Raw genomic sequence first — 24,873 nt, 5'->3', positions numbered from 1 at the left:
GTTTAGGGTTCCCTAAAAAGGAACAACGCAGCCTCCAAATATAAAATTCTGCCATATCACACCATAAAAGACAACCATCGTTAGGTGAGCGGTGATAAACACACACCACTTCAGAAGAAACAATCTTACATTAAAGCGGTCATAAAGTTGCGGTGCACATTTGACTTCACCAGCTGCGTAGTATCAGCCAATTGCCCACTCCTTCGATAATGAAAAGAGCAGATTTGACTTGATACAAAATGGAATTTGAAGGGAGAGTGGACATAAATCTAGGATTTCTACATCTTGGGTTGGATCAGTTCCAGAGTCAGATTAGAGGTGACGCCAGTAGGTGGTGTCAAATAGCCTTAGTGGTGCTGCTGTGCGGCCCAGGCTATGCAGAATGAGGCCTTTCCTGTTTCCTCTCCTTTCCTCACTGGCCAAAGCAAGAGTTGCATGCAGGCACTCCTCAGCCCACCCAGCCAGCCTTGTGGCTCTGGGCGGCTACCCCAGCACAGTGAGCAGCACTCTGTCACTGGTCAGTCTGCCCTCACTTAATGCATAATGCACTTAATGCATACAGCTGTACTCTAGCAATAGAGCAGCTGGCTGGCACAATGCGCTGCACTCTGGATTTAGCATCCCCATCTCTCTGTGCACAATGTGCACCCCAATAAACATCTGCTTGGCAGTGCCAGTTGAATAGCGCCAGGAAAACACTACACACACAAATAAAAATGAGGAACAGCTGTATGGTGTCTTTATATAGGGGCACCCTTAAGGTCAGTGGTTGCAGTGCCAATGTGTTCATATTCATTCCCGCCAGATGTGGTAAACAAAAGCCTTCCAGTCAATGGGCAACATTCTCCCAAAACATTTTGCGCAAAGGATGCGATGCGTAAGTACCTCAAGGGCATTAGATCCTCTCTTTTACCTTCTTCGCGCATGTGTGCAAATCCGGGGGGTGTATGCTAATTATAAAGTGCATCACGTGTTTACAAATGGTATGCACTTCAAAATATGTGGGCAATGAAGGGCATTTGAAGAGGGTGAACAGCTGCGGGCCCACTTGCATCTCCATCGCTCAAACAGCGTTTTTTGAAAAATTATTTTCTAGTAATTCGCAACGACAGGCCCTGTGAATGCCTGCCACTGTGGAAATGTGCAGGTGCTGGGGCCTGTAATACATTCGCACCAGGGGCTCCTTCCCGACCCGAAATTATGGAAGGGGGCAGGCCATCGCTTCTTTTGCACTGCTGTCCAGCCCCCTGAAATTCGCAGGTCCTCTTCGAGAATAGAATGGCTTGCCCACTTCTAACACTACAGCACTTTTGTTCGTTAGTTTTAGTGAATCTGGCCCATTGGGAAACACACATGCATTTGTACAGCTACAGGCCTGGCACATCAGTGGTGGTTGCAGTCCAATATGCACGCAGTGATCTGCCAAGGTGCATTGCATTCATTACAGAGAGCGAGATAATGGCTAAAGCTACAGACTAAATGTCCTAGGCCTCACTGATGATGCTGGCAACGTGTGGGGTGGTTAATGCAACTGGCGGTTATTGTGCATGCTTTCAGCAGTATGCAGGATAAAGAAACTCAGCAACTTCCATCCGTTGTTATTAATGTTCTACTACTGCAACCCTTGGCTAGACTTGAATTGGTAACTCAGTGAAAGGTTTTCTAACACCATGATAGATCTATTAAGCCATCCAATGCCATTCAGCCTGCGCCTCATTTCCCCCCCCCCTAACTATCCCTCAAGCATCCCCTAGAACATCTTTACCCTCACCTGCCCTACCACTGGTAGGCTTGGCTTAGATGAACCTCTGTCACAGAGGCCCCTTCACAGATCCCCAAGAGGAAGCTGCTTTTGTGCAATACTTACCAGTAGCTAATCCTCCTGGGGGTTTCCAGTTGGATCAGAAGTAGGAAACTTATAGGAAATCTGAATGGGTAACCCAAATTATCTCTGCATGTTAATTACCTATGCAGCATTGGGCATATAATAATAGGAATAATGTATTGTGTATATAGCGCTTGCTACATCAGCTTATGCTTTAATGATGTCCTGTGAATAACAATTCTTACTACTATCCCGTTTAATGCTACACAGTAAATTGGCAATGGTAGACCAGAGGCTGATTGACCCCAAATTCATCCCAGCACAGACGGTTTAATATTCTGAACTACATTGGTTTCCGTTGATTTCTTTTAGAAAGTAATAAAGGATTACCATTGGAAGAAATAAATACCTATGAATCCTTTAGGAATCACTGTGAAAAAATAAATATAGCGCTTTCATATAAGAATTTCAACAGGACATTTATAAGACAATCCTACAGGAATCCCAGAATGTAGGTTTCCTAATGTTCGCCTATTGATAGTCAGAAAATATTTTCTTTTTGCTGCTGTCCCTCCATACACATCACTGGAACACCCCAACGTTTTGCTATTGTCTGTAACCTGTTCTAACTTATGGAGGAAAGTGAAGCCTTTTTACTTCACTTGCATTCCTAAATTCGTTTGTTTTGGGGGCACTTATCAGTCCCTAAGTGCACAAGAATTCTTTTCTCCATGGTAAAATGCTCTGTTTATATTTCCCTGAACACATCACCTTACAGTAAATTGCTGCAGAGACACTTGGTGTCCCTATAACTGTGTTCTGTGTAACTTTGTGGTTACTTGCATGAACTGCCTAGGACAGGCTGGTGGCAGTGGATTCATTTCTACTGTTTTTGTTTTTATTGCCTTGTGCATTTTTTCAATTGACCACTTAATGCCACTTAGAGTACCACAAACCTCATGCCACAAGATTTGTGCCTGTCCTTTGGCCATGTTGTAGTTTGCTTGTATGGTTTGTTTTATTTGTATTTATATAGCGCACAACAGCCCGAGGACATTGTGGCACTTGTTACAGTACAAAGCTTAGTTACTTAGATACATGGTCATTAGCAATATATATACAGGTTGCAATATAGTTACATAGTCATTAGCAGTATATATACAGGTTACAATATAGTTACATTACATTTGTGTTATATTACAATATACATGGCAGAAGTGGCGAGTGGCCTTGAGGTTGTTGTGGAAGACAGAGATGGGGGTTTCAGCTGTAAGGGTGCCAGGGAGTGAGTTCCAGAGTTTTGGAGCAATATAGGCCCTGTTTGACCTTCTTCCTGCCCTCAGTGGGCTGGATTCGCCATATGTGTTAAGCCCTGTCCCGGGGAAAACTCCAGCTTTCCCGGAAAGAGCAGTGATGTGTGTTTGTGGCCAGATGCGGGGACTGGGACTGTCTGGTCTCAAGCCAGAGCTTGTCTGTTGCTGGGCAGATGTGGTCACTAGAGGCTGTCCAGGATTGGATAGTGCCCGTCAGTTTGAATGGTGCAGATCCTTAACATTGGTGGGCTCGGGGGCGACTCTGCTGGAATTCTGGATAAAAGGGGGACTCCTGCAGCCATTCAACAGATCATCATTGGAGCCAAGATCCCTATGCAGTGGAGCATCCTCCTGAACATCCGGAATTCATCGTTGGAAGCCAGCCATCATTGTTTTCTTCAACCGGCTCGGCTAAGCCCTGCTCCTTTGCTGATCTCTAGAGGCATTCATCAGTGCTTTGGCCCCTGGACTGGTGAGAAGAACCAGTCTTGAACCCAGCTTGAGGATGCTGCCCTTGGAAGGCTTTCGAAGCGTCCCAAAACCATCTTGTGGACTAACCAGCTTCTTACTGAGCTACCTCGCTGCATCAGTCATCTTCCCCAGGGTTCCATGTGTTTACAACGAGACAATAAATAACAGTGACACTTAAATGACAAAATAAAATGTCAAATCTTTAATTTTATTTTAATTTGGGCGGTCTGCCCAATACCCCGTTTCCCCTGCTTTATTAAACCTCCCACCTTTTCTATCCCTTACCCCACTCCCCCACATATACTTTTATAAATAATTTCGATTTTTTTTTTAATTTGAGTTATTTGGGTTTCACTGAAAATGTTTGTCGTTATGTATTTTGCTTTAGTAATACTGTATACCCTTCCCCAGTTGAGTGTTGGGACTTGTCAGATCCAGAACTTGTGAAATAAGAGACCTATCCCTGCAGTTACAGCTCTTCAACATGAAGAGCAACCTTGCAGGACAAGTTTCTTTGTTTTTACCACAAGTGTCACCTTCCACCATTCCTTCGGAGGGGCCCTCACTTACCGCCCCCTAAATTGTGTCCTGGTTGGCCTCTGAAGCCATCGTCAGAGTGGTGGTCCTTTGTTCAGCCTAGCAAAGGTGTCCAGCTTTAAAGTATCCAGAATAGATTCATCGAAGCACAGAACCACCAATTAGCCAGACCTAAAACCCAAAGTCGAACGTGACCCCTGCATCTGAGAGCCCTCGACCTCCCAAAACAGGACCAAAGCACGAGAATAGGGGGCCCAGCGATTTCAGGAATTTCTACTGTGTTCTCAGAGTGAATCTGAGTATGGGGTGAGTAAACATACCTGTTCCTACCCCCTACCTCCATAAAGATTAACAGGGCTAAAGTCCCTACCCTGCCTGTCATGTCCTGCCCCTGCTCTGGTCAAGGATCCTCCTCTAGGCTTCCCAAAGGTGTTTGGATTGCCAGAGGATGTTCTAAGAACTTTTCTTAAATTGTTTTCTATCTTTGACACCCTTACAAACTGCCTGTTGGCTTTGCCAAACCTTGTTCAGAAGCTTAAAAAGAACCTGAGCCTTCTGAAGAGAACTGCATTGGGGCCTGTGACTCTATCGCACTAGACCTCCTCTTTTCTAGCTTAGCTGGAGAAGGGCAATTTAAGGTGTACCTTATCATAAGTGTTAGTGCTCTTAGCTGAGCAAACCAAAGGTGGACATGTATATAGTAGTAGTGAATGTTTTAGTGTGTTACTTACCTGTGCTTTTTCATTGCTAAGAGTTTGTTTAAGGCCTAAATAAATAAGTTGTATTATTAAGAGTGTTCGATGTGTGCTTAACCTAACACTTCACCACTCTCACACTTCCTAAGTCTAAGTCCGTGCTGCTCATTAACACTACCCAGGTAGAATATGGCTAGACATTATTGTCCATACCTGTTCACCAGGATAGGGTGGCCTCTCAGAATCTGTCCACAGGGCGGATTCTGAAAATCCATCATAACAACATCCTAGCCTTACTGTCAGACATCCTTAAGAATCCATAACTAATCAGATATACATTGTTATGCAACAAACATATGAGTAGCCCTAATATGTTTAATTAGCTTACCTTTTTGCATTTGCCTGACGGCAAACTAAAATCAAAAAAGTCTTTAAAATAATGTAGTAGTCACTGGCCACCAGGGGGCGCACGGACGATGTCCTCTTCCGTGTGAGCTCCATCCCCGTAGGTCTGCGAGGTGACCTGAGCCCCCACCTCGTGACCCCCCAACGGTGAAAAGAGCAGAGCATCGTGCGTTGGAATACTCCTGCACTGGCAGACAACTGAGAACTGTGTGGGGTCATAGAGCAGTCTGAGGGTGAAGCCCACACGTCCCTCCCACCCCTGCCCAAGCCTGGGATATCGAGGTGAAGCACCTACGTATATGCAGGCCAAAATAAAGCTAGCCAGTTACGCTTATGCTCCTTCCACCCACACACTCACCGCACCCACGATGGCAACGGAATCCGTGGCACATGGAGAGACAGCAGCCACGAAAGGTGACATAGCAGCCCTCCTGATGGAGTTACAGAATATGGGGGCCAACATAGGCAGCAAGATTGATAAAATCACCCAACGCATGGATAAGATTGAGGACAGGTTGGAGGGGGTAGAAAACAACCAAACCTCCATACATACTATGGAAATACAACTCGAACACAGAATCACAGATCTTGAACAGCGGGAAGAGGAATACAGGCTAAAGATGGATGATTTGGAAAAACCGGGAGAGGCGGAACAATTTACGTTTTTTTGGGATCCTGGAACAGGATGGGGAGACAGAGGAGAGCCTCAAGGCAACACTTCATGATATCATCAAAATCTTGGCGGCAGATGATGAGATTGACGAACCGAGAACCGAACAGATCCACAGAGCGGGTGGCCCACCTGGAGGCCCAAGATCGGTCCTTGCTCGCTTCCATAGATACCAGGACAAAGCAAAGATTCTCGAAGGCAAGGCGTGGAGGCGTGATCACCCTCAACGGTGCCCAGGTCACTATATATCAAGACCTGTCTGCCATGACATTGGTGCTGAGAAGGATGTGTGGCCCCCTGACAAAATGGTTGAAGCAACGAGACACCAGTTATCGGTGGGGATACCCCTTCTCGCTCTCTTTTGAACACGAAGGCACGAGAATCAGACTACGGTCAGAGAGGGAAATAAAGGCCTGCATAGCCAAACTTGTTGATCCCCGCGAACGAGGGGAAGATGGAAATAACCCGAGAAACGAAGGGAGAGAATGGAAACTCCAAGGACCTAAGAGGCAGAGAGTCAAAAGGTCGAGAACATTTCAGAGAGGTAACAGCTACCCACAGGGGGATAAGTGAACTGGACTAGCGGCGACTACGTTGACACTATGAGTATGTTCGAGACATGGGTCGTTTTCGGGCCAACACAAAAGTTATATTCGATGGTTGTAAGTTGCGGTTGAAGAGGGGCTGGGGGGGCTCAGACCTATGCAGTGTTCATTGATAATTAAAGGAACGCGCGACGATGGTCCCTACTGGTGGTTCAGGGCTAGTTCAGTCAATCTAACTAGACCTGCTAGGACGCCGACACATGGGGGGAGGGGGTGCGTGGGAAGGAGAGGGAGGGATATGCAAGACAAGGGGGAAGGTGGAACTGTTATAGAACTTTTACTCGCTGCTGAGATGGGACAAACACTAATATTGGTTGAGGGCTCGAAACACAAGGTATGGCAATGCATTGTTGTGAATATTGTACTGTCATATACTGATGGCCACCTCTGATGGTAACACACATGACCCCTTGAAAGTCGGGACGCTTAATGTCAAAGTCCTTAACTCACCTACTGAGAGGTTGTTAGTGCTACGGGAATTTCGAAGGGCTAATATTGATATCCTACTCTTACAGGAAACAAAATATATGAAGGGGGAAGAGAGGTCCATTCTGGGGAAACGTTTCGGCATGGAGTTTTGGGGCTCGGGGGCACTGCGTAAAGGGGGAGTGGGAATCCTTATCAGAAAGGGACTTGATTTTCTTGTCTCCAAGACCTGGTCGAATGCAGAAGGGCGAGCCTTACTAGTTGTGGGGACTATTGGGAAGGTGGAAGTAACGATTGCCACAATCTACTCCCCCAATGTAGGACAGCTCCGATTCCTCTCTAAAACTGTCCCCAAAATAATGTTCGAGGCCACCGGCCACCTTATACTAGGCAGGGACTTCAACTTGTGGGCAGATCACGACCTAGACCGGAAAGCGGGGCGCCCGGGAGTTGAAGTTCCTGTGAGAGGGGAACGCAGTGACTTTGTAAACATATGCGCTGGTAGACACATGGAGGGCGATGCACCCTGATGAAAGAGGGTATACATTTTCACCCCCACACAATACTTTTACCCGAATAGATTACATCTACCTTTCACGAGAGCTGAACGACACCACCACACATTCGGGGATTACTCCAATAACATGGTCCGACCATGACATGGTCACAGTTGATATACAATGGGAACATCTACCAATTAAGGGTGGGAAGTGGAGATGTAATGAGGCCCTTTGGAGAGACCCTGTTTTCAAAGAAGAACTCGAAACAGAGATCAAAGAATACTTTAAAGCCAACGATACTGGGGAGGTCTCTAAGCAGAGTGTGTGGGAGGCGGCCAAAGCAACCTGGAGGGGGATCCTCATACGGGAGGGGGCTCGGAACAAAAGGGAGAGAGCCCTTATCGAGAATAAGCTCCAGAGTGAAATATGTCAACTTGATAGAGAGGCTAGGGTGGGGGACACCATAGACCCCGACAAGATTCAAGAGAATAGGAAAAAACGGGAAGAACTCCTGGCCCCCTAGAGCATGGCCAAATAGCACGTAAACTACATTTATTGAAGCAGAAATTCTACGAAAAGGGAGATAAGGCAGATGCGCTGCTAGCGGCTAGACTCAGGATCCAACGGGCAGAACGTAGGGTGAAAGAGATCACGGATCCAACCCACCCCTGACCAAGCGCAACATACATCCCCCATCCCAGAACTGTTTGCAAATTTCTATGAGTCCCTATACACTTCAGAAGTAGACCCACACTCACAGGAGATAGACGATTACCTCACCAGAAAAGGTTGCAAGCGCTGACTCGGCCCATCTAGAATCCCCCATAACTGAGGATGAAATACACGAGGCTATCAAACGACTCACATTGGGCAAGTCCCCTGGTGAAGATGGTTTCACTGCCGGCTTCTACAAAACATTTTGTGCCCTCCTGGCTCCATTCCTGACCACCCTATTTAACGATATCCTTGACACGGGGACTGTCCCGGACTCCTTCGACCAAGCACTCATATCGGTCATTCCTATGGAAGACAGAGACCCCACGTGTTGCGGATCATACCGCCCCATATCCTTGCTCAATCTTGATGCCAAAATGTACACACGAGTCCTGGCAGCCAGGTTAGAGGTCCACATGCCCCATCTTGTCCACCCCGACCAGGTAGGGTTCATAATTGGACGACAGGGTGCAGAAACCATGAGAAAGACAATCTTGATGCCAAAATTTACACACAAGTCCTGGCAGCCAGGTTAGAGGTCCACATGCCCCATCTTGTCCACCCCGACCAGGTAGGGTTCATAATTGGACGACAGGGTGCAGAAACCATGAGAAAGACTCTCCATTTGATCGAGGCCTACCAAACCATGTGCAATGATCCCGCTTTACTCTCCGTCGATGCTGAAAAAGCCTTCGATAGAGTGGAATGGGGTTTCCTTGCCGCAGTCCTCTGTGCCGTGGAAATAGGACCGAAATTTAGAAGGGGGATAAAAGCAGTTTACACTGCTCCAAAAGCCTCAGTGTCTGTTAACGGGGAGTACTCGAGATGGTTCGAGCTAAAACACGGTACCCGGCAGGGATCCCCCCTATCGGCCATCCTCTTCGCCCTCTACGTAGAGCCCTCGGCCCAAAAATTACAACAGGATACTGAAGTAACAGGCATGCATCTAGGGGAAGAGGAATTTAAAGTAGCGCTATATGCCGATGACCTACTTCTTCATGTGACGAACCCCACCACATCCATTCCCAGAGCGTTGTACCTCCTGGACGAATACGGCCAAGTATCCGGGTTCAAGATTAACAAATCCAAGTCCACACTTTTCCCCTTACAGGGCTCATTGGAAGCAAACACTGAAAGATACCAGCCCCTGGGCCTTATGATTGAACATGAAAAAATGAAGTACTTAGGAATACAGGTCACAAGGTCGCTAAAAGATTTATATGAAGCCAATTTCCCTGCGCTTCTCCAAAAATTTCACGCAGACCTCGCCAGATGGGACAACCTAACCATATCCTGGTTGGGGCATTTACACGCGATAAAAATGACCTGTCTACCGAGATTTCTATACCCCTTTCAAATGCTCCCCATTCAGATGCCACGTCGATTCTTTACAGAAGTCAAGAAGGCGATTCTGAAATTCCTATTGCAAGGGAAAAAGCCCAGGATTGCTTACTCCAACTTGACATTACCGACAGACAAGGGTGGAGTGGGCCTCCCAGACATCCAAAAATATTATGTGGCGGCTCAATTACGAATCCTTATTCCCCATCTCCGTAACCAAAAATTGCCCCAGTGTATCTCTATGGACAATCATTATCTGTCCCCAGCAACAATCTCTGAATGGCTGTGGTCCCCTAGAAGAAGAGTACTGAAGAAATCTAAGGCACACCCGATGTTCGCAACCATATGGGACATATGGCGGGAGGGCGGAGATATGGGGAAGATTACCACATGGCCATCACCATTAAGTCACCTCTGGTCACCGGGCATTAACAACAAGATCCCTAATGTGGAGAGGTTTTTGGTATGAGGCAGGCCTGGAGAGGGTGGGACAGCTCTTGAGGAAGGACTCCTTCATCACGCTTCCTGAACTAGAAGAGGCACTCGGAATAGGCACACTGTCAGCATTCCACTTTCTGCAGTTTATGGGAGTTTTGACAAAACCAGAATGGAAGGATAAGCTGAGCAAGGAATTTACCCCGTTTGAAATCATACTCGACTCCAGGACAGAAACAAAAGGGTTGATATCTGTTTTGTATAAAACACTAATGGAAGCTGGAAAGGGCTCAACAGAACCGCTTAGGCTAAAATGGGAAAGGTACATGGGCGAGGATATCGACCCGGAGACATGGGATAAGATATGTAGGATTGCGCCCAAAGCCTCAATCTCATGCCAGTATAAGTTGCACTCGATCAAACTGTTGAATAGGTGGCAATATGACCCGCGCAGGCTCTCTAAGATGTATCAGTCGTCTAGTCCAATGTGTTGGCGGGGATGTGGGTCCACGGCAGATTACTGGCACATGTGGTGGGGTTGTCCTCGGATCAAAATTTACTGGAACGAGGTGCTAGGTTGGGTTAGGGATCTAGACGGGATCCAGCGAACAGCGGTCCCCTACCTGATCTTATTTGTCTCGAGAAAATCGAGGATGAGTTGAGAAGGGTCACAGACATAGCTGCACCACTCTTACTAGTTGCGAGGGCTCTATTGACCATAAAATGGAAATCCCCTGTTACCCCCACAGAAAAAGAATGGGTTAACGTGGCCTCCAATATGTGTATCATGGAAAAAATCACAGCATCTATACATGGGAAAGCCACGCAATGTGACATCTTATGGTTGGAGTTTGTCAATAAATACATCCCCGGATTAGCTCACTAACGCCTACCGAACGATCAGTGCCATGGGTCATGAAACATCATAATGACCTCCCGAACAAGGTAGGCCTCAAGGCCTGACAGACTTATCAACCAATCCGCCAATTGCTAGACAATACATCTCTTGGCGGCAGAGTATAAAGTCTTGTGGGGAGAAGGAGGGGGCAAGGGAGAGGGAGGAGATTAGTCAATGTTTGTTGATGCTGCAAAGAGGAGTTACTTATTGATAGAACGGAATGCAAGAATTTTGCTGCAATATAACACTGAATCTTAACCGCGTTCTCTATTTTACTGTAATACCTGCTTCTATGTTATGATGGTTAATTTTGGATGTATTAGCTGTAATCTGTTTGATATAAACTCCAATAAAACTAAGTTTATAAAATAAAATAAGGTAGTAGTCTTGGATCCTTCCCCCTGCCTCTTCACCACGTTCCTCTGAGCCAGCTCCTTCAGCAGGCCAAGAGCAGGGACCTCAACCAGTTTTGAAGTAGGAAGCACTAGGGTGTAAGAATAGGTGAATCTTCAAGAAAAAGAATATTTAATATGCATCTCCTCCATCACGCTTCACATTGCCATTAGGCTATTAACATCATAATGTGTTTTATGCCACTTGTATGTCTTATTTATTTTTTTTTCCTTGCTGTTTCCATAGGGTGACAGCGGAGTAGCAGGTGCTGCAGGAATCCCAGGAAATCCTGGCAGAAAGGTAAGCAGCTCACGCGGCACAAGATGCTTAACTCATACTCAATTGCTGCTACTGCCTAAAATGGGTCCTGTTTGTTGCGATTGGCTACCGCCTCCATGGTATATGGCAATTGGGCTAAGATCAACTCCTTCTGCATCCCAATCAGGCCAATAAGGCAAAGTGTGATTCCATGCTCCCACTGCACTTGCCACATACCTGATTTTATTTTTATGTATTCACATTGCACAAATGAAAGACTGCCAAGACTTGCACCTCCATTTTGGAATTATTATTTTTAAATGTTTTTATGTATTGTTGTATGGTTAAATATTTAACCTTTAACAAATAGAAAAATAAATATACATTTTTTGAATACATCAAAACATTTAATTAACAATCAGTTAAAAAGAGAAAGATTATTCTGGAATGATACATATATGGGCTATGAAAATCAGAAAGTCACTAGCGGCCATGGACATTGCTTGGGAGACTGTATGTAATACACCACAGATTGCCAAAAGAAAACTGAGATCTTGGTATTGGATAAAAAATGGAGAACTACGTGAAGCAATGCCATCTTCACTTAACTTAGGCTTGACTTGTAATACTCTAGACAAGATACCCAAATACTTAACAAGATTTCCATCAAGATACCATCGTAACAAATTTTTAAGATTTCGGCTAAATATATATAAAACCAAGGAGATGATGTACCTGAGACATTATAAAGAAATAGATGATAATAAATGTAGGTTCTGTAAAAACGAAGCAGAATCACTCAAACATCTAGTCTCTGAATGTGGCCATATGGCGACTCAGCGGGCATTTTTCTTTCCTCATCTAACATCAACCTTTCAACAAACTGAACATTTGTGGTGTATGTTGGTAGCCGGAAATAATGTTAAATCAATCTGTGCCTTGGTAGACTTTCTTGATAACATCTTGGAGAAAGCCCTATGTTAGAAACAAGCCTCCTACCTGAAAGAGTAGTAGGGGAATGATGAGGAGAGAAGATGAAGTTATCGTCTTAATTCTTGTAATTAAAGTTGTGTAAATAACTAACTGTTACAAGTAAAATAAAAATAAAAATAAAAAAAAAGAGAAACATCTTTACTGCACTTAATAAAGGACAAAATACAGCTATAACATATTTTTGTGTAGTTAACAGGAGTTGCATACCAAAACAATGTCACTCGGCAAGTAATTCATCAGTTTTCGAGGTAACACTTGGCAATAAAACTTCCTTAAAGTGCAATGCAGAAAAACCCCAGCCATTCCACCCGTTCGAATCCATGATACAAACAATACCACTATTTAGTATCCTATAACCTTCTAAAAGATGTTTAAAGTAGATCAACCGTCGGTCACACTGGGCAGGGCAGTCCAATATTATATGACCCAGGGTTTCAATCTGTCCGTCTGAGTTACAGAATCTACAGGTCCTTCGTTCTCTCTGAATCCTTTCCCTGGCACCCGAAATATCCCTGGTCGATAAATGATTTAGCCTTAGCCTCAATAATTGTGAATGCCAGAACGCACTTGGGAATCTAGTCAGGTAGGCTGGAATAACTCCAACTGGTCTAAAGTCGAGCAGGACTATAGCCGATATTTCTGGGCTTCTATAGTGTGGATCCAGTCTGCTTCCCAAAGTTTCTTTTTTGCTTTACTGGGGAATAGGCCGACTTGCTCAATAATTACATTGTATATTTCTATAAAAGTAATGCAATCCTCCACCCACGTATTCATTTAGGAGCAAGTTTTCATCTCCATCTGTCTCTTTAATTCCCAACAGATTGTATTTTCCACAGCAAAAGTTATCTTTGAGAGCATGGACCAGTTTTTTCCAAAGTACATGGACTTTGTGGGAAAACTGCCCCAGTTCGTACCTGGGGATCTGCTAGGACCCCTATGGGGAGTTTCAGAACTCTGCACCACAAGCAGCCCTCAAGGCGATACCAGTCAGATACTCTGGAAAAGGGTAGAATCTCTGCACTGTAGGTAATAACGGGTAGACATTTCTTATTAAAAATCTCCAATATGGGTATTAAAGAAAACTGGCCATATTTCTTATTGAATCGGGCATCTTGTGCGGCCAGGGCAGTCGATTTTGACCTATAGTATGTGAGCAGTTCAGCTTTGCTAAAGGACTCAAATAGGTAAAACACTACATATGTAAAGTTTGAAACTCTCTTGAGTTCTACACTGCTCAGAAACCACTTGAAGTTCTAATACCATGGCTTCATACGTGGTCTAAATTGAAGGACCTTTGTATTAGACACATTGTTTCCTAGATTATTTTCCTTAGTATAGACTATCAAAGCAGCAAATTGGCGTTGTAGCCCAATTGGTGTGAAATCTAGTAGTATCATGTCATCATTGTAAAGGAGATAATTCATAGAATTATCAGAGAGGCGCAGGGAAAGCATTGCACTGCCACAATTGCTCCCCCAATATCGGAGATAAACAGACTGAACAGCAATGGAGCCAAGGCACAGTCCTGCTTTAGGCCGCGATTAGTCATGATGCACGAAGAAAGCTCTCCATTGCCATTCAGTCTGACCCTGATAGAGGTTGAAGAATGAAGGGCCACAATCATGTCCAAGAAACCTCCTGGGCACCACCAGACATGAAGCTTTCTCCACAACCGATTCAGATCCACACTATTGAGAGCCATGGAGAAGTCTATAAAACCAGTGTATACAGGTTTAGACATCTCTGTGGCTTCTTTTTTAAGTAACCTCAGGATAAAACTGTGTGTGTGGGTTCCGTCCCCTTCAGGAATCCTGTTTGAAATAGGTCACCTACCTGCCCCCGTTGCCCATTCAAATAATTCCTGTAGCAGGAGGGATGCGAACAGCTTTGACGGAATGTCCAGAAGGGCTTTTGGCCTGTAGTTAGATGAGGCCATCCGGGACCCCTTTTTGTGGATGGGGACAATTATTGAATTTAACCAGGAAATGGGAAGCTTCTTGCCAAGTCTCTCCTAAATATGAAATATAAGATGCCAGTCCGAAGGTCTGCATTTCCTTTTAAAACCACATTTGACAAGCCGTCAGGCGCAGGAGCCCTATTTTGCTGCGGGCCATTAACTTGTAACTATGTTCATATTCCAACTCAAGGTTTCCAGGCAACCTCGGGAGCAAATTAAACTGGGAGTTTCCCCCACCATCTGCTTCATATACATTTACAAAGTGTTTGATCCACCTGTTATGGTATCAGGTTTATTTGTTTTCAATCAGAGTTATTTGGTTTCTTTAATAACATTAAAAAACTCATGTCTCTTGATACCAGAGTGTGTAATATCTTCTGTGAGTCACTCAACAATTAGTCAAATTTGTACGCACAGTGCCAATTTCTATAGGCCCTTTTAATTTCTCTGCGCTTTAGCTCATCTAGGCCGGTGGACATACGCAGGGTTTTCCTTAATTCTCTCTTTTTTTCTGTACCACTGGGTGATATGCATGTTTATGGACTACCCTTTCCACCCACACCCCAGGAGAGGCCCTTAGTATACACTTTTTCCAATACAGTGTAATAGGGCACTGTAGCTAACAACACCCAGGAGTATGAAAGGACCTTTTGTTGACGCTGTTCCAAGTTAACCGATTCCCTCCTTGGTTCCCCTCTAAGGCCACCGGATAAAGCATGTGAAGGAAACCGGTAATCTCTACCCTTCAATTTAGAGCAGTAGATGGCCACTTATCGTGTTCTGCATAATCGTCATAGACATAATGTATAGGAAAATATCCCCAGAAACAAAGAAATAGTCCAAGACATGTGTCTGAAAGCTTCTAACCCATGTATAACCTGGAGGCTCATCACCCAGCACATTGCTGTTTACCATGCAGATACCCCATGCAGCAGTTAGAGCCAACCACGTATTACCCCGCTTTGCCACATCTTTCTCACATATACTCCCTTTACTGTTACCTGGGTATCGAAGGCATAAGACATTTAGATCTCCACAAATGATGATGGAATTGAAGTTTCTCTGTGCTTGCCAATTATAAATCACACTCTTTATAGCATCGAAGGAATCAGTCTGGGAAATATTAACAGAATTCAAATACAAATTAAGTATTAATATAAAATCTAAGCAGGAATAAACAGTCCTATCCCAACTGATCTCAACTGCCTATACTAAAGGGTACGGGTGAGCATATATTCTCACAGAAGCAGGTAGGTCATTATTAATCCCAAATAGTAAACCGCACGCCGGGCGGTCCTTCTCCCCTTTATAGGCTGGGTTTAAATCCATCAACAGTGAGGGCTTTCAACAACCAGGACTCTTGGAGACAAAAAACGTCTGCATTCAGCAGATCAACAGGCCCATACAGTTCCACAAGATACATTTAAGGGCTTTAAACAATGTGTTGGTGCTCACTGGACATTATTCACGATGGCGAGGGTCCAATTTTGCAGCCAGCCAACTCCAATTGGTGTTTTCAACCACACCATTTGGGCCTTCAGTACAGTCGACTATTAGTCTTTTTTCAGCCCTATCAGTGAAACATTTCGAGGGGATTGGGTCCTCCGACGTATTCCATATCTATGACAGGTAATCACCACAGCTGTGCTGCTTCGGAATCTTTTTTCGGCGTCTGCGTCCTGCGTCGATGTGCCGTCGTCGAGGACCTCCTCTGACGTCCGACGTCATCCGACGTGATAAGTAGGATGCACGACGCCCGTAGCCTCAGTTCAGTTTTTTCCGCAAACGTGTTGCTTCGTGAATCTCGGTTAACGCCTTGACTCTTTGGAGTTCTGTTCTTCTCGGTTCTTCGAACCTGTTAGTTTTTGTGAGATAATCCTTCGTGTGAAGATGTCTTCTACTTCGTCTTCGACCCTGCGTCCGGGCTTCAAGAAGTGCGGGCAGTGTGGGTCCAAGATGTCGGTGACGGACTCACACAACGCCTGCCTCTGGTGCCTCGGGGAGGCCCACGACACGGATGACTGTATCGACTGCCAGTCGCTCACGTCCAAAGCCTTACGAGAACGTAAGAAGAAGTTGTCGGTAGGTCGGGTGTCCATGCCCCGGAAGCGGTCATCTTCCAGGTCCTCTTCTGAGGACTCTGCCCGGCACGTCGCTTACCCCACCAGCCGTGCGACGCCAGAGGAATGGGCTTCCTTCGGGAAGAAAATGCTGACGATTCTCGAGTCGCAGGGTACTAAGCTGTCCGCGCCCCCGAGTGGGGTCGGCCGTGAGAGGTCGAGAGACACCGCTCGCAAGAGTGGTCGGTACGAGTCACGGGAGAGGTCCCGTTCGGACAAGGGGACTCGTTCTCGATGTACCCGTTCCAGGTCCCGGTCCTCGAAGCGTTCGAGACCGTGTGCACCTGTGATGTCTTCGAGGAAGACATCGACGTCTGAGGCGTCGAGGGCGTCGACAGGCTTTCTCGAGGCTCTGGTTCCGAGGAAGTCGTCGAAGCCGTAGACGCTCAGGTCGTCGAAGGACAGCTCCGGCTTCGAGGACTGTGTCGACGCCGTCGATGCTGGCGGCGCTGCATCTGACGTCGATTTACTCGACGTCGACGCCGATCCTCTCGGTGCCGATGCCTGTTCTCTCGACGCCGGCGCCGTTTCACTCGACGCCTTTCGAGGCCGGGGTGTCGGAGGTACCTCGTGGCATGGGGGAACCCCCTAGGAAGGCTCTGGGTAAGAGCAAGCACTCTCGGGTGCCTTCTTTTCGCCACCTGGAATATATTTCGGAGGTGGATGAGGATTCTGATGGCCTGGTTCCTAGTCAGGTTCCAGATGAAATGGTCTCGGGCCATAGTGAGTTTGACAATTTGAGGGAGTCACTGCATGATCACAGTGGACTGGACACCTCTCCGGAGGTGGAGTTTTGTAGGCCTGAGCCTGGCTCTCATGCCGATTCCTCGTTCCGGCGCCTTATGGCTAGGGTTTCCCAGTACTTGGGATGGTCTGCTCCCCGGGGGAGTTTGTGCAGGATGATCTCACGGACATCCTTGATGTTGGTCCCCCAACTGACCCGGTACTGCAGTTTCATATGGCAGAGAATGGTGGCGGCGGCTTGGACTGCTCCGGAGAGTCTCCCGGCGGTGGGCAGGTTCTTGTCGCGAAAATACCGTCCAGCCAGTAGCGACCCCTGCTACTTGACCAGGCACCCCACTCCGGAGAGTTTGGTGGTGCAGGCGGCCACAGCCCCGGCAAAGCAGGTGTCGTACCCTATCATCCCTCCTGATAGGGACGACAAACGTTTTGATGGCTGGGCGAAGAAAGTGTTTTCTTCTGCTGGTATGGCGCTTCAGACGGCCAACTCCATTTGTGCCTTGTCTCGTTTCACACACACTCTGTGGAACTGTGTTGCGTTAGCGTCTGAACATATTCCCGAAGGGGACGAACGGGATGCTTTCCTTGCTATGGTCCAGGATGGTAAGGATGCCATGTGTAAGTCCGTTCAGTCGGGTTTGGACATGGTTGAATGCGTCAGCAGGTCCATCGCGGCGAGCACCGTGATACGCAGGTTTGCGTGGTTGCGGAAGTCGGGGTTTGCTCCTGATGTGCAGTCCCGGCTCCTCAACATGCCCTTTGACGGTGAACACCTTTTTGGCAGCAAGGCTGATGAGAGCCTTGAGAGGTTGCAGACCTCCAAAGCTGCAGCGAAGTCGTTGGGCGCTGCAGTTCGCCAACCTCCGCCTTTTCGTCCTAGGGGACAGCAATGGAGGGGTGGTTCCTTTCGCTATTACTCGTCCGTCAGTAAAGCGAGAGGAGCTGGCAGTCAAAGAGGCCAACGCAGGGGTACCAGAGGTGGACGACAGGGTACCCGTGGTGCCAAGGCCGCTCGGGCAGTTGCCTCTTTGCCCTCAGGTAACGCTGCAGCCGCTTCCACTCAGTCATGAGGCCATGTCCCATGGTTCGCAGGTTGGGGGAAGGCTGGCGCAGCATCTTGTAGAATGGCGTGCCATTACTTCAGATGTGTGGGTTCTGGAGATCATAACCCACGGCTACTGTCTTCCCTTTTGGCAGAGGCCTCGCAACAATCCACCGGGGAACCTCTCTTTGCAGGGTCCGGATCCTCTCCTTGCGCAGGAAATTCAAGCCCTGCTGGAGAAAGGCGCCATAGAACTGGTGCCTGAAGCGGAGAGGAACAAGGGATGGTATTCCCCTTATTTTTTGATTTCAAAGAAAGATGGGGGATTGAGACCCATCATGGGCTTGCGCGGTTTGAACAAACTCCTCAGGAAGGACAAGTTCAAGATGGTTACTCTCTCTCAAGTCCTCCAGGACCTTTAGCTTCAGGACTGGTTGGTGTCTCTCGACCTCAAGGATGCTTACTTCCATGTGCAGATCCATCCCAAGCACAAGAAGTACCTGAGGTTCGCGGTTGGCGACTCGCACTTTCAGTTTCGGGTCCTGCCGTTCGGATTGACCTCAGCCCCGAGGGTTTTCACCAAGCTCATGGTGGTGGTGGCAGCGCATATCAGGCAAGGGGGGATTCACGTCTACCCCTACCTGGACGATTGGTTGATCAGGGGGAGCTCTCCCGAGCAAGTCCTGGATCATCTGTCCGTCACCTGCCACTCCCTTCACAGGCTGGGCTTCTCCCTCAATTTAAAGAAGTCCCATTTGACGCCAACACAGCGGCTCCAGTACATCGGAGCAGTGCTCGACACTTCCCTGGGGCAGTGTTTTCCTCCCCAGGTGAGGGCTGTTCACATTCAACAGATGGTGCACAAGTTTCAGTATGCCCAGACGCTCCCAGCGTTCGAGTTCTTGAGGTTGCTCGGCCTCATGGCATCCTGCATTCTTCTGGTGCCAGAGGCTCGCCTGCGGATGAGATCTTTGCAGTGGGCACTCAAGATGCAATGGTCGCAGTCCTCCGGCAGGATGTCGGACCCGGTTCAGGTGCCGCCCTCGGTCGCCCGGGATCTTCTGTGGTGGGCCGTCGAAGGCAACTTGATGAAGGGGGCTCCATTTTGGCTTCCCTGGCCGGAGGTGACGATCGTGACGGATGCATCCCTCACGGGATGGGGAGCTCATGCCAATGAGCTGACAGTCAGCGGTCGTTGGTCTCCGTCGGAGTCCAGACTGCATATCAATCTGTTGGAGCTGAGGGCCGTCAGGCTAGCCCTGAAGGCTTTTCTGCCCACTGTGCAAGGAAAGAATGTCCTGATCATGACGGACAACACAGTGGCCATGCACTACCTCAACAAAAAGGGTGGGGCAGGGTCACTTCCTCTGTGCAGGGAGGCGATGCAGCTTGAGTTCTGGGCCATCCAGCAGGAAGTTTCAATCTCGGCAGTTCATCTGGCCGGAGACGAAAACGTGACGGCGGACGCTCTGAGCAGGCAGAGCACGATCTCTCACGAGTGGGAGTTGGCTCAGGAGATTCTCCTGGAGATCTTCGCCCTTTGGGGGACCCCTCAAGTGGATCTCTTCGCCTCCAGTGTCAACCGGAAGTGGGAGAGGTTCTGCTCGCGGGAATTTCCTCCAAAAGGAGCCTTAGGAGATGCGTTCGTGGTGGAGTGGTCATTCCCGCTGCTGTATGCGTTTCCTCCAGTCCCCGTCATCCCGCAAGTACTGCGGAGGTTATGGAAGTTCGGTTCCCGGATGATCCTCATTGCTCCAGCGTGGGCTCAGAGGACGTGGTACCCGGACCTTCTCGACCATTTGCCCTCCACGTCGTCTTCCCTACCGAGACGATCTGCTCTCACAGGAGGGGGGTCAGGTTCTCCATCCAGAGGTCAGATCCCTCAACCTTCACGCTTGGCTTCTGAAAGGTTGAGGTATAAGGATTGGGACCTCCCTGAAGACGTGATGGAGGTGTTGCTCTCGGCCCGACGGCCAGCAACTAAGTCTCTGTACCGTTGCCGTTGGCTTAAGTTCTGCGACTGGTGCAGAGTTCAGAATGTGGATTCTTTTGCATGTGACATCCCCATGGTTCTGTCCTTTTTACTTTCTTTGGCCCACAGGGGCTTGCAAGTGGGTACCATTAAAGGTTACCTGGCGGCGCTGTCCATCTTTAAGCGCTCGTCTGAAGAGTGTTCCTACTTTCAAATCCCTTGTTCTTAAGTTTCTTATGGGTGCTCCGTTTGAGCCTTTGCATTCTTGCCCTTTGAGGCTGTTGACTCTGAAAACTGTGTTTTTGGTTGCGGTTACTTCCGCTCTCAGAGTGAGTGAGTTACAGGCTCTTTCAGTTAAGCCACCCTTCACTGTATTTCACAAGGACATGGTTGTCCTTAGAGTTTGTCCTTCTTTTCTTCCGAAGGTGGTTTTGGAATTTCATTTGGCCCAGAAGGTTGTTCTTCTGGCATTCTATCCTCCTCCGTATCCTGGTAAGGAAGAGGAGAGGCTCCATAGGCTTGATCCTAGGAGAGCTTTAAGCTTTTATGTTTCACGCATGTCCCGGGTCAGAGTGGACGATCAACTCTTTATTGGTTATGCTGGAAAGCATTTGGGACAGGCTGTGACGAAACAGACTTTGTCTCACTGGATTATTTTGGCCATCTCGGAGTGTTACCGCTTGGCGGGTAAGGACCCGCCGGCTGGCTTGCGGGCCCATTCTACCAGGGGTATGGCTGCATCTACTGCCCTGCAGAGGGGTGTTCCTATTCGCAACATCTGTGATGCAGCCACCTGGGCTTCTGTACATACATTTGTATGTCACTATTCCCTCGATTCCATCCGAGGACAGGATCTGGCCTTTGGCAAGGCGGTCCTTTGCTCTGCTATTTTAATTGGCAATTCTAAATTTTGATTCTAAATTCTTTCCCTCCTCCTTGCTCTGGTACTACTTTGGGAGTCTGTCATAGAAATGGAATACGTCGGAGGACCCAATCCCCTCGAAGAACAAGTTACTTTCTTACCTGGTAACGTTCTTTCGATGGGATGGTCCGACGACGTATTCCATATCGCTTCCTCCCTGCCTTCCCCGCTGCAGAATTTCTTTTGCGATTGCAGCTTACGTTCCGCAAGGCTTTGTGTCTGACTGGCAGTTGACTAATGTCACACGTTCTGGGGGAAAAAACTACAACTGAGGCTACGGGCGTCGTGTGTCCTACTTATCACATTGGATGACGTCGGACGTCGGAGGAGGTCCTCGACAACGGCGCATCGACGTCATCGACGCAGGACGCAGACGCCGAAAAAAGTTTCCGAAGCAGCACAGCTGTGGTGATTACCTGTTATAGATATGGAATACGTCGTCGGACCATCCCATCGAAAGAACGTTACCAGGTAAGAAAGTAACTTGTTCTTTATCTGTAGAGTGGGGGCCATGTTGGGTCGATACCCCAGTTACTGGTGTTGTTTAGCAGGGGATTAACCTTTTATAAGCAAAGGTTTTAAAATTGGACCTGAGATGTCAAAGCTCAAGGCCCTGAAGTGTTGAGGTTGCCGCAAGGACCTGCTCCAATACTATGTGAGAATGCAGGTACAGGATGACCTTGTCTAACCTTTGATCGTTCCAGAATTCCACTTGACGTATGCTAGAATTGATATGAGATAAGTGTGGAACCATCTTTAAAAGCCATAAAATATATGACCTATTTAATGATACTTGTTCTTGGTCTAGTGGCAGTTTCTCTATAATTTCATTGTTGCTGGAGTTTTGGGTGCCACAGTCCAAGGGTTCCTGCCAAGTTCTGAATGGGTGGGGAGTTTGGACAGTAGCGTTCTTCTCTCATCCAGAGTCTGAAATGCTGGCGCTGTGGGATTTAAGGAGGTCTTCCTTATTGGGTCCTGTTGATTGCAAAGGGTGTGTGCACCTGCAACAGACCTCACAATATCTGCTGAGGCCCTACAGACTCACAGGTCTTCCCGTCACCATTTTTCCATATTGAATACCAGACTGAAAGGGAACACAATATGCTTCACAAAGAATATGTAGTGTAATTTTAATGTCCGCTTCGTGGGCCCTTCCATGATTGTTTGAGCCTTGGATCTCTGTGACCACTTCTACAATGTGATCCCCCCATGCAGACTCCAGCTGCAGGGGCCCTTTAGTTGTGCCACTTGATTTAGAAGCTGCAGACTTGTTAGCTCTTTTTCCCTGGAGCCCACAGCCCCGGTTAGTGATTCTGGTGAAATAAGGGGCTGCTAGTGTGAGAAGATTACATAGACATTTTCTGGACCTCTTCCGTTCACCTTTTTAATTTTTTGGCTTTTTCTGTCAATGTTTGGCCTCACCCATCTTGCCCGATTTCTTTGATTTAAAGAGTCTTGAAGGGATATCATCTCCTCTCCCACAATAACCACACTCCCCTCCCCAGCCATCAAGTCATCCACAGCCTGCACTATGCTCTCATGGACAGGTGATGACCCTGTTAAGGAGAGTTATCATTATTGTGCTTCATCCCCTCTCCCAGTGAGCTCCCCAGCACTTTTTACTGGACTTCTGGGCCCATTTCTTTCAATTCTGAGTGAGTGGAGCCTTTTTCCAGTCGTTCATTCTTGTGAGCACTGTCATTTGGAACTCTATTCTTTGTATTATACCTGTACTACGGAGTCTGTCTGCTCCATAGCGCTTAGCGGCATCTGTGTTTTACTACTGCAGCACACAGCTCCTTATGGGCAGTATTGCTGAGGACCCTTAGTGTACTCATTTAAGATCCTTTTTCTATATCCTTATGTAAACTACATTTCTTAAGAATAGAGAGATACTTAGTATCTCTCCCAAAACTCTATAGTCTGAGAGATTGGCACACACCACCTTCAGTGGAGTGCCAAAGGGGTACTTAGTATCCCCCTTCTCTCCGCTCCTGTGACTTTTTATTCACATTGACTATCACCTAGTTATGGCTGGTGACAGTGGAAGTGTTCTACCAACTATTGTGTATTTTTTTATACCGCAGGCTATGCCCATAGCCTCAGAAGTGCACCATAGGGGCACCCATGTACCAACTTGCGGCCTCCCTTCTTTTTTCGCCATACTAGCGTGGTTGTTCTTTGTTTGCCCTTCTTCTACCATTCTGGGAGGGGAGGTCTGTGTGTGTGTTTTGCCTTTGGCAGGAACCAGTAGGTATCCTCGCTTAGGCTCCAGAGTCTTGGGCAGGCAAGAAGTGGGGGAGGAAAAAATAACCATAGAAGAAGACAACCAAAGACGCCTGCAGACCCTTTGCAAGACCATGATGCTGTCACATGATGACACTGCTGTCCTGGCCCCATTTTCTATGCGACAGAGGAACTCCGAAAAGGACGACTCCTTCCCTTTGGCTGTTGGGAACAACCAGCCCCAAGAAGAACTTTGAAACAAGCCATCTCCTGAGGTCCTAAGATCTTCCAAAGCTGCAGAACCCCAATACCAGGAGACCCGCTGCCCATTTCGTGTGCACCGTCGTGGAAAGGGCAAATCCGTCCAAATCTTTGCACACCCATACCCCCTCACCAGAGTATGGGACTGCAGGAAGTGAAGAGGATTGACCGGTCGATCCATGTCCTTTGTTGGTGCTGCTGAAAAGGCCCCAAAACCTCAGAGTGAACCAAGAAGTTGCTGGAAGACGTACTACAGGCCCTCCTTCGAGACTGCTGCTGAGAGACACTGTCCATTGTCCTGCCTTTTGTCACCAGACCAAGGAATCCGGAGTTCGGGTCCAGAGCTGCCACATCTCAGAGGAGCCAACACAAACACTTTCTTCAAACCAAAGGTACCGTGGGGAAAGGGTATTGCTTACCTGATTCCAAGAAGTCGTTCCAGAGCTTTGAAGTGCACGCAGAGGTGTCCAGGGCAACCTCCTCTTACCTCTGACCCAAGCCACTGCTGGTGTGCCCTTCTCAAGTCCATTTTTATGTGTCCTTTGTTAGTTGCTAACTTGCTAATTCAATAACTTCAGACACTGGAAGAAATCCACAAGAACTCTTCATTATTATCGGTTTTACAAGACTTTAAGCCATGTCTGTACTCCCATTAGCTAGGGTTGCGTTTTTGGACATTAAAGACTTGCCAGGTGAAGAATTAGTCTCTAGAACCTTGAACTAAACTCATGTTGCACTAACCACTTATTTTCCTCCCTTTAAGTGGCTTTTCTATATGTATTTGCAGAGTAAATGCATTACCGTATGACTTGTTGAAAACTGCATGAGTGCGCAATTACCAATAATATGATAACCTTGTCTTTTCCCTTACTAACGTTGCTACAAATATAACTGCAAACAATCACAAACGTGAAAGTGCCCTTTGAAGTGTATAATATAGTATTCCTAAATGCTATACCATAAACGTCTGAAGTATTTAAAGTGATTCTGGTGAAAATGTAATAAATATATATGCTTTATATAAATATATGTGCAAATGCTTCTTTGTTGTGACTGTCTAGCTAAGATTTGGAGTACTTACCTAAAGCTCACATCTTCCTCTTAAGGTAAGCCTGACTGCTCTGCTATACTACCAAGTGCCTGAGCTAGTACA

The 24,873-nt window shown here is 47.2% G+C and overlaps 1 protein-coding gene across 2 annotated transcripts in view; it reads left to right on the top strand.

The window, feature by feature from the left end:
- The window catches only part of LOC138471851 (collagen alpha-1(II) chain-like), a 1,536,387-nt gene that overhangs the window by 1,350,204 nt on the left and 161,310 nt on the right, over window positions 1–24,873 (top strand). For both annotated transcript variants that reach the window (XM_069609694.1, XM_069609695.1), the window contains one exon: window positions 11,475–11,528. In XM_069609694.1, coding sequence (XP_069465795.1) covers window positions 11,475–11,528 — 54 coding nt within the window. The remainder of the gene's footprint in view (window positions 1–11,474; window positions 11,529–24,873) is intronic.

This window comes from Ambystoma mexicanum, chromosome 8, assembly GCF_040938575.1.
Source record: "Ambystoma mexicanum isolate Mex_15411 chromosome 8, UKY_AmexF1_1, whole genome shotgun sequence".
Classification (NCBI taxonomy): domain Eukaryota; kingdom Metazoa; phylum Chordata; class Amphibia; order Caudata; family Ambystomatidae; genus Ambystoma; species Ambystoma mexicanum.
This window is presented reverse-complemented; position numbering and strand designations above follow the sequence as displayed.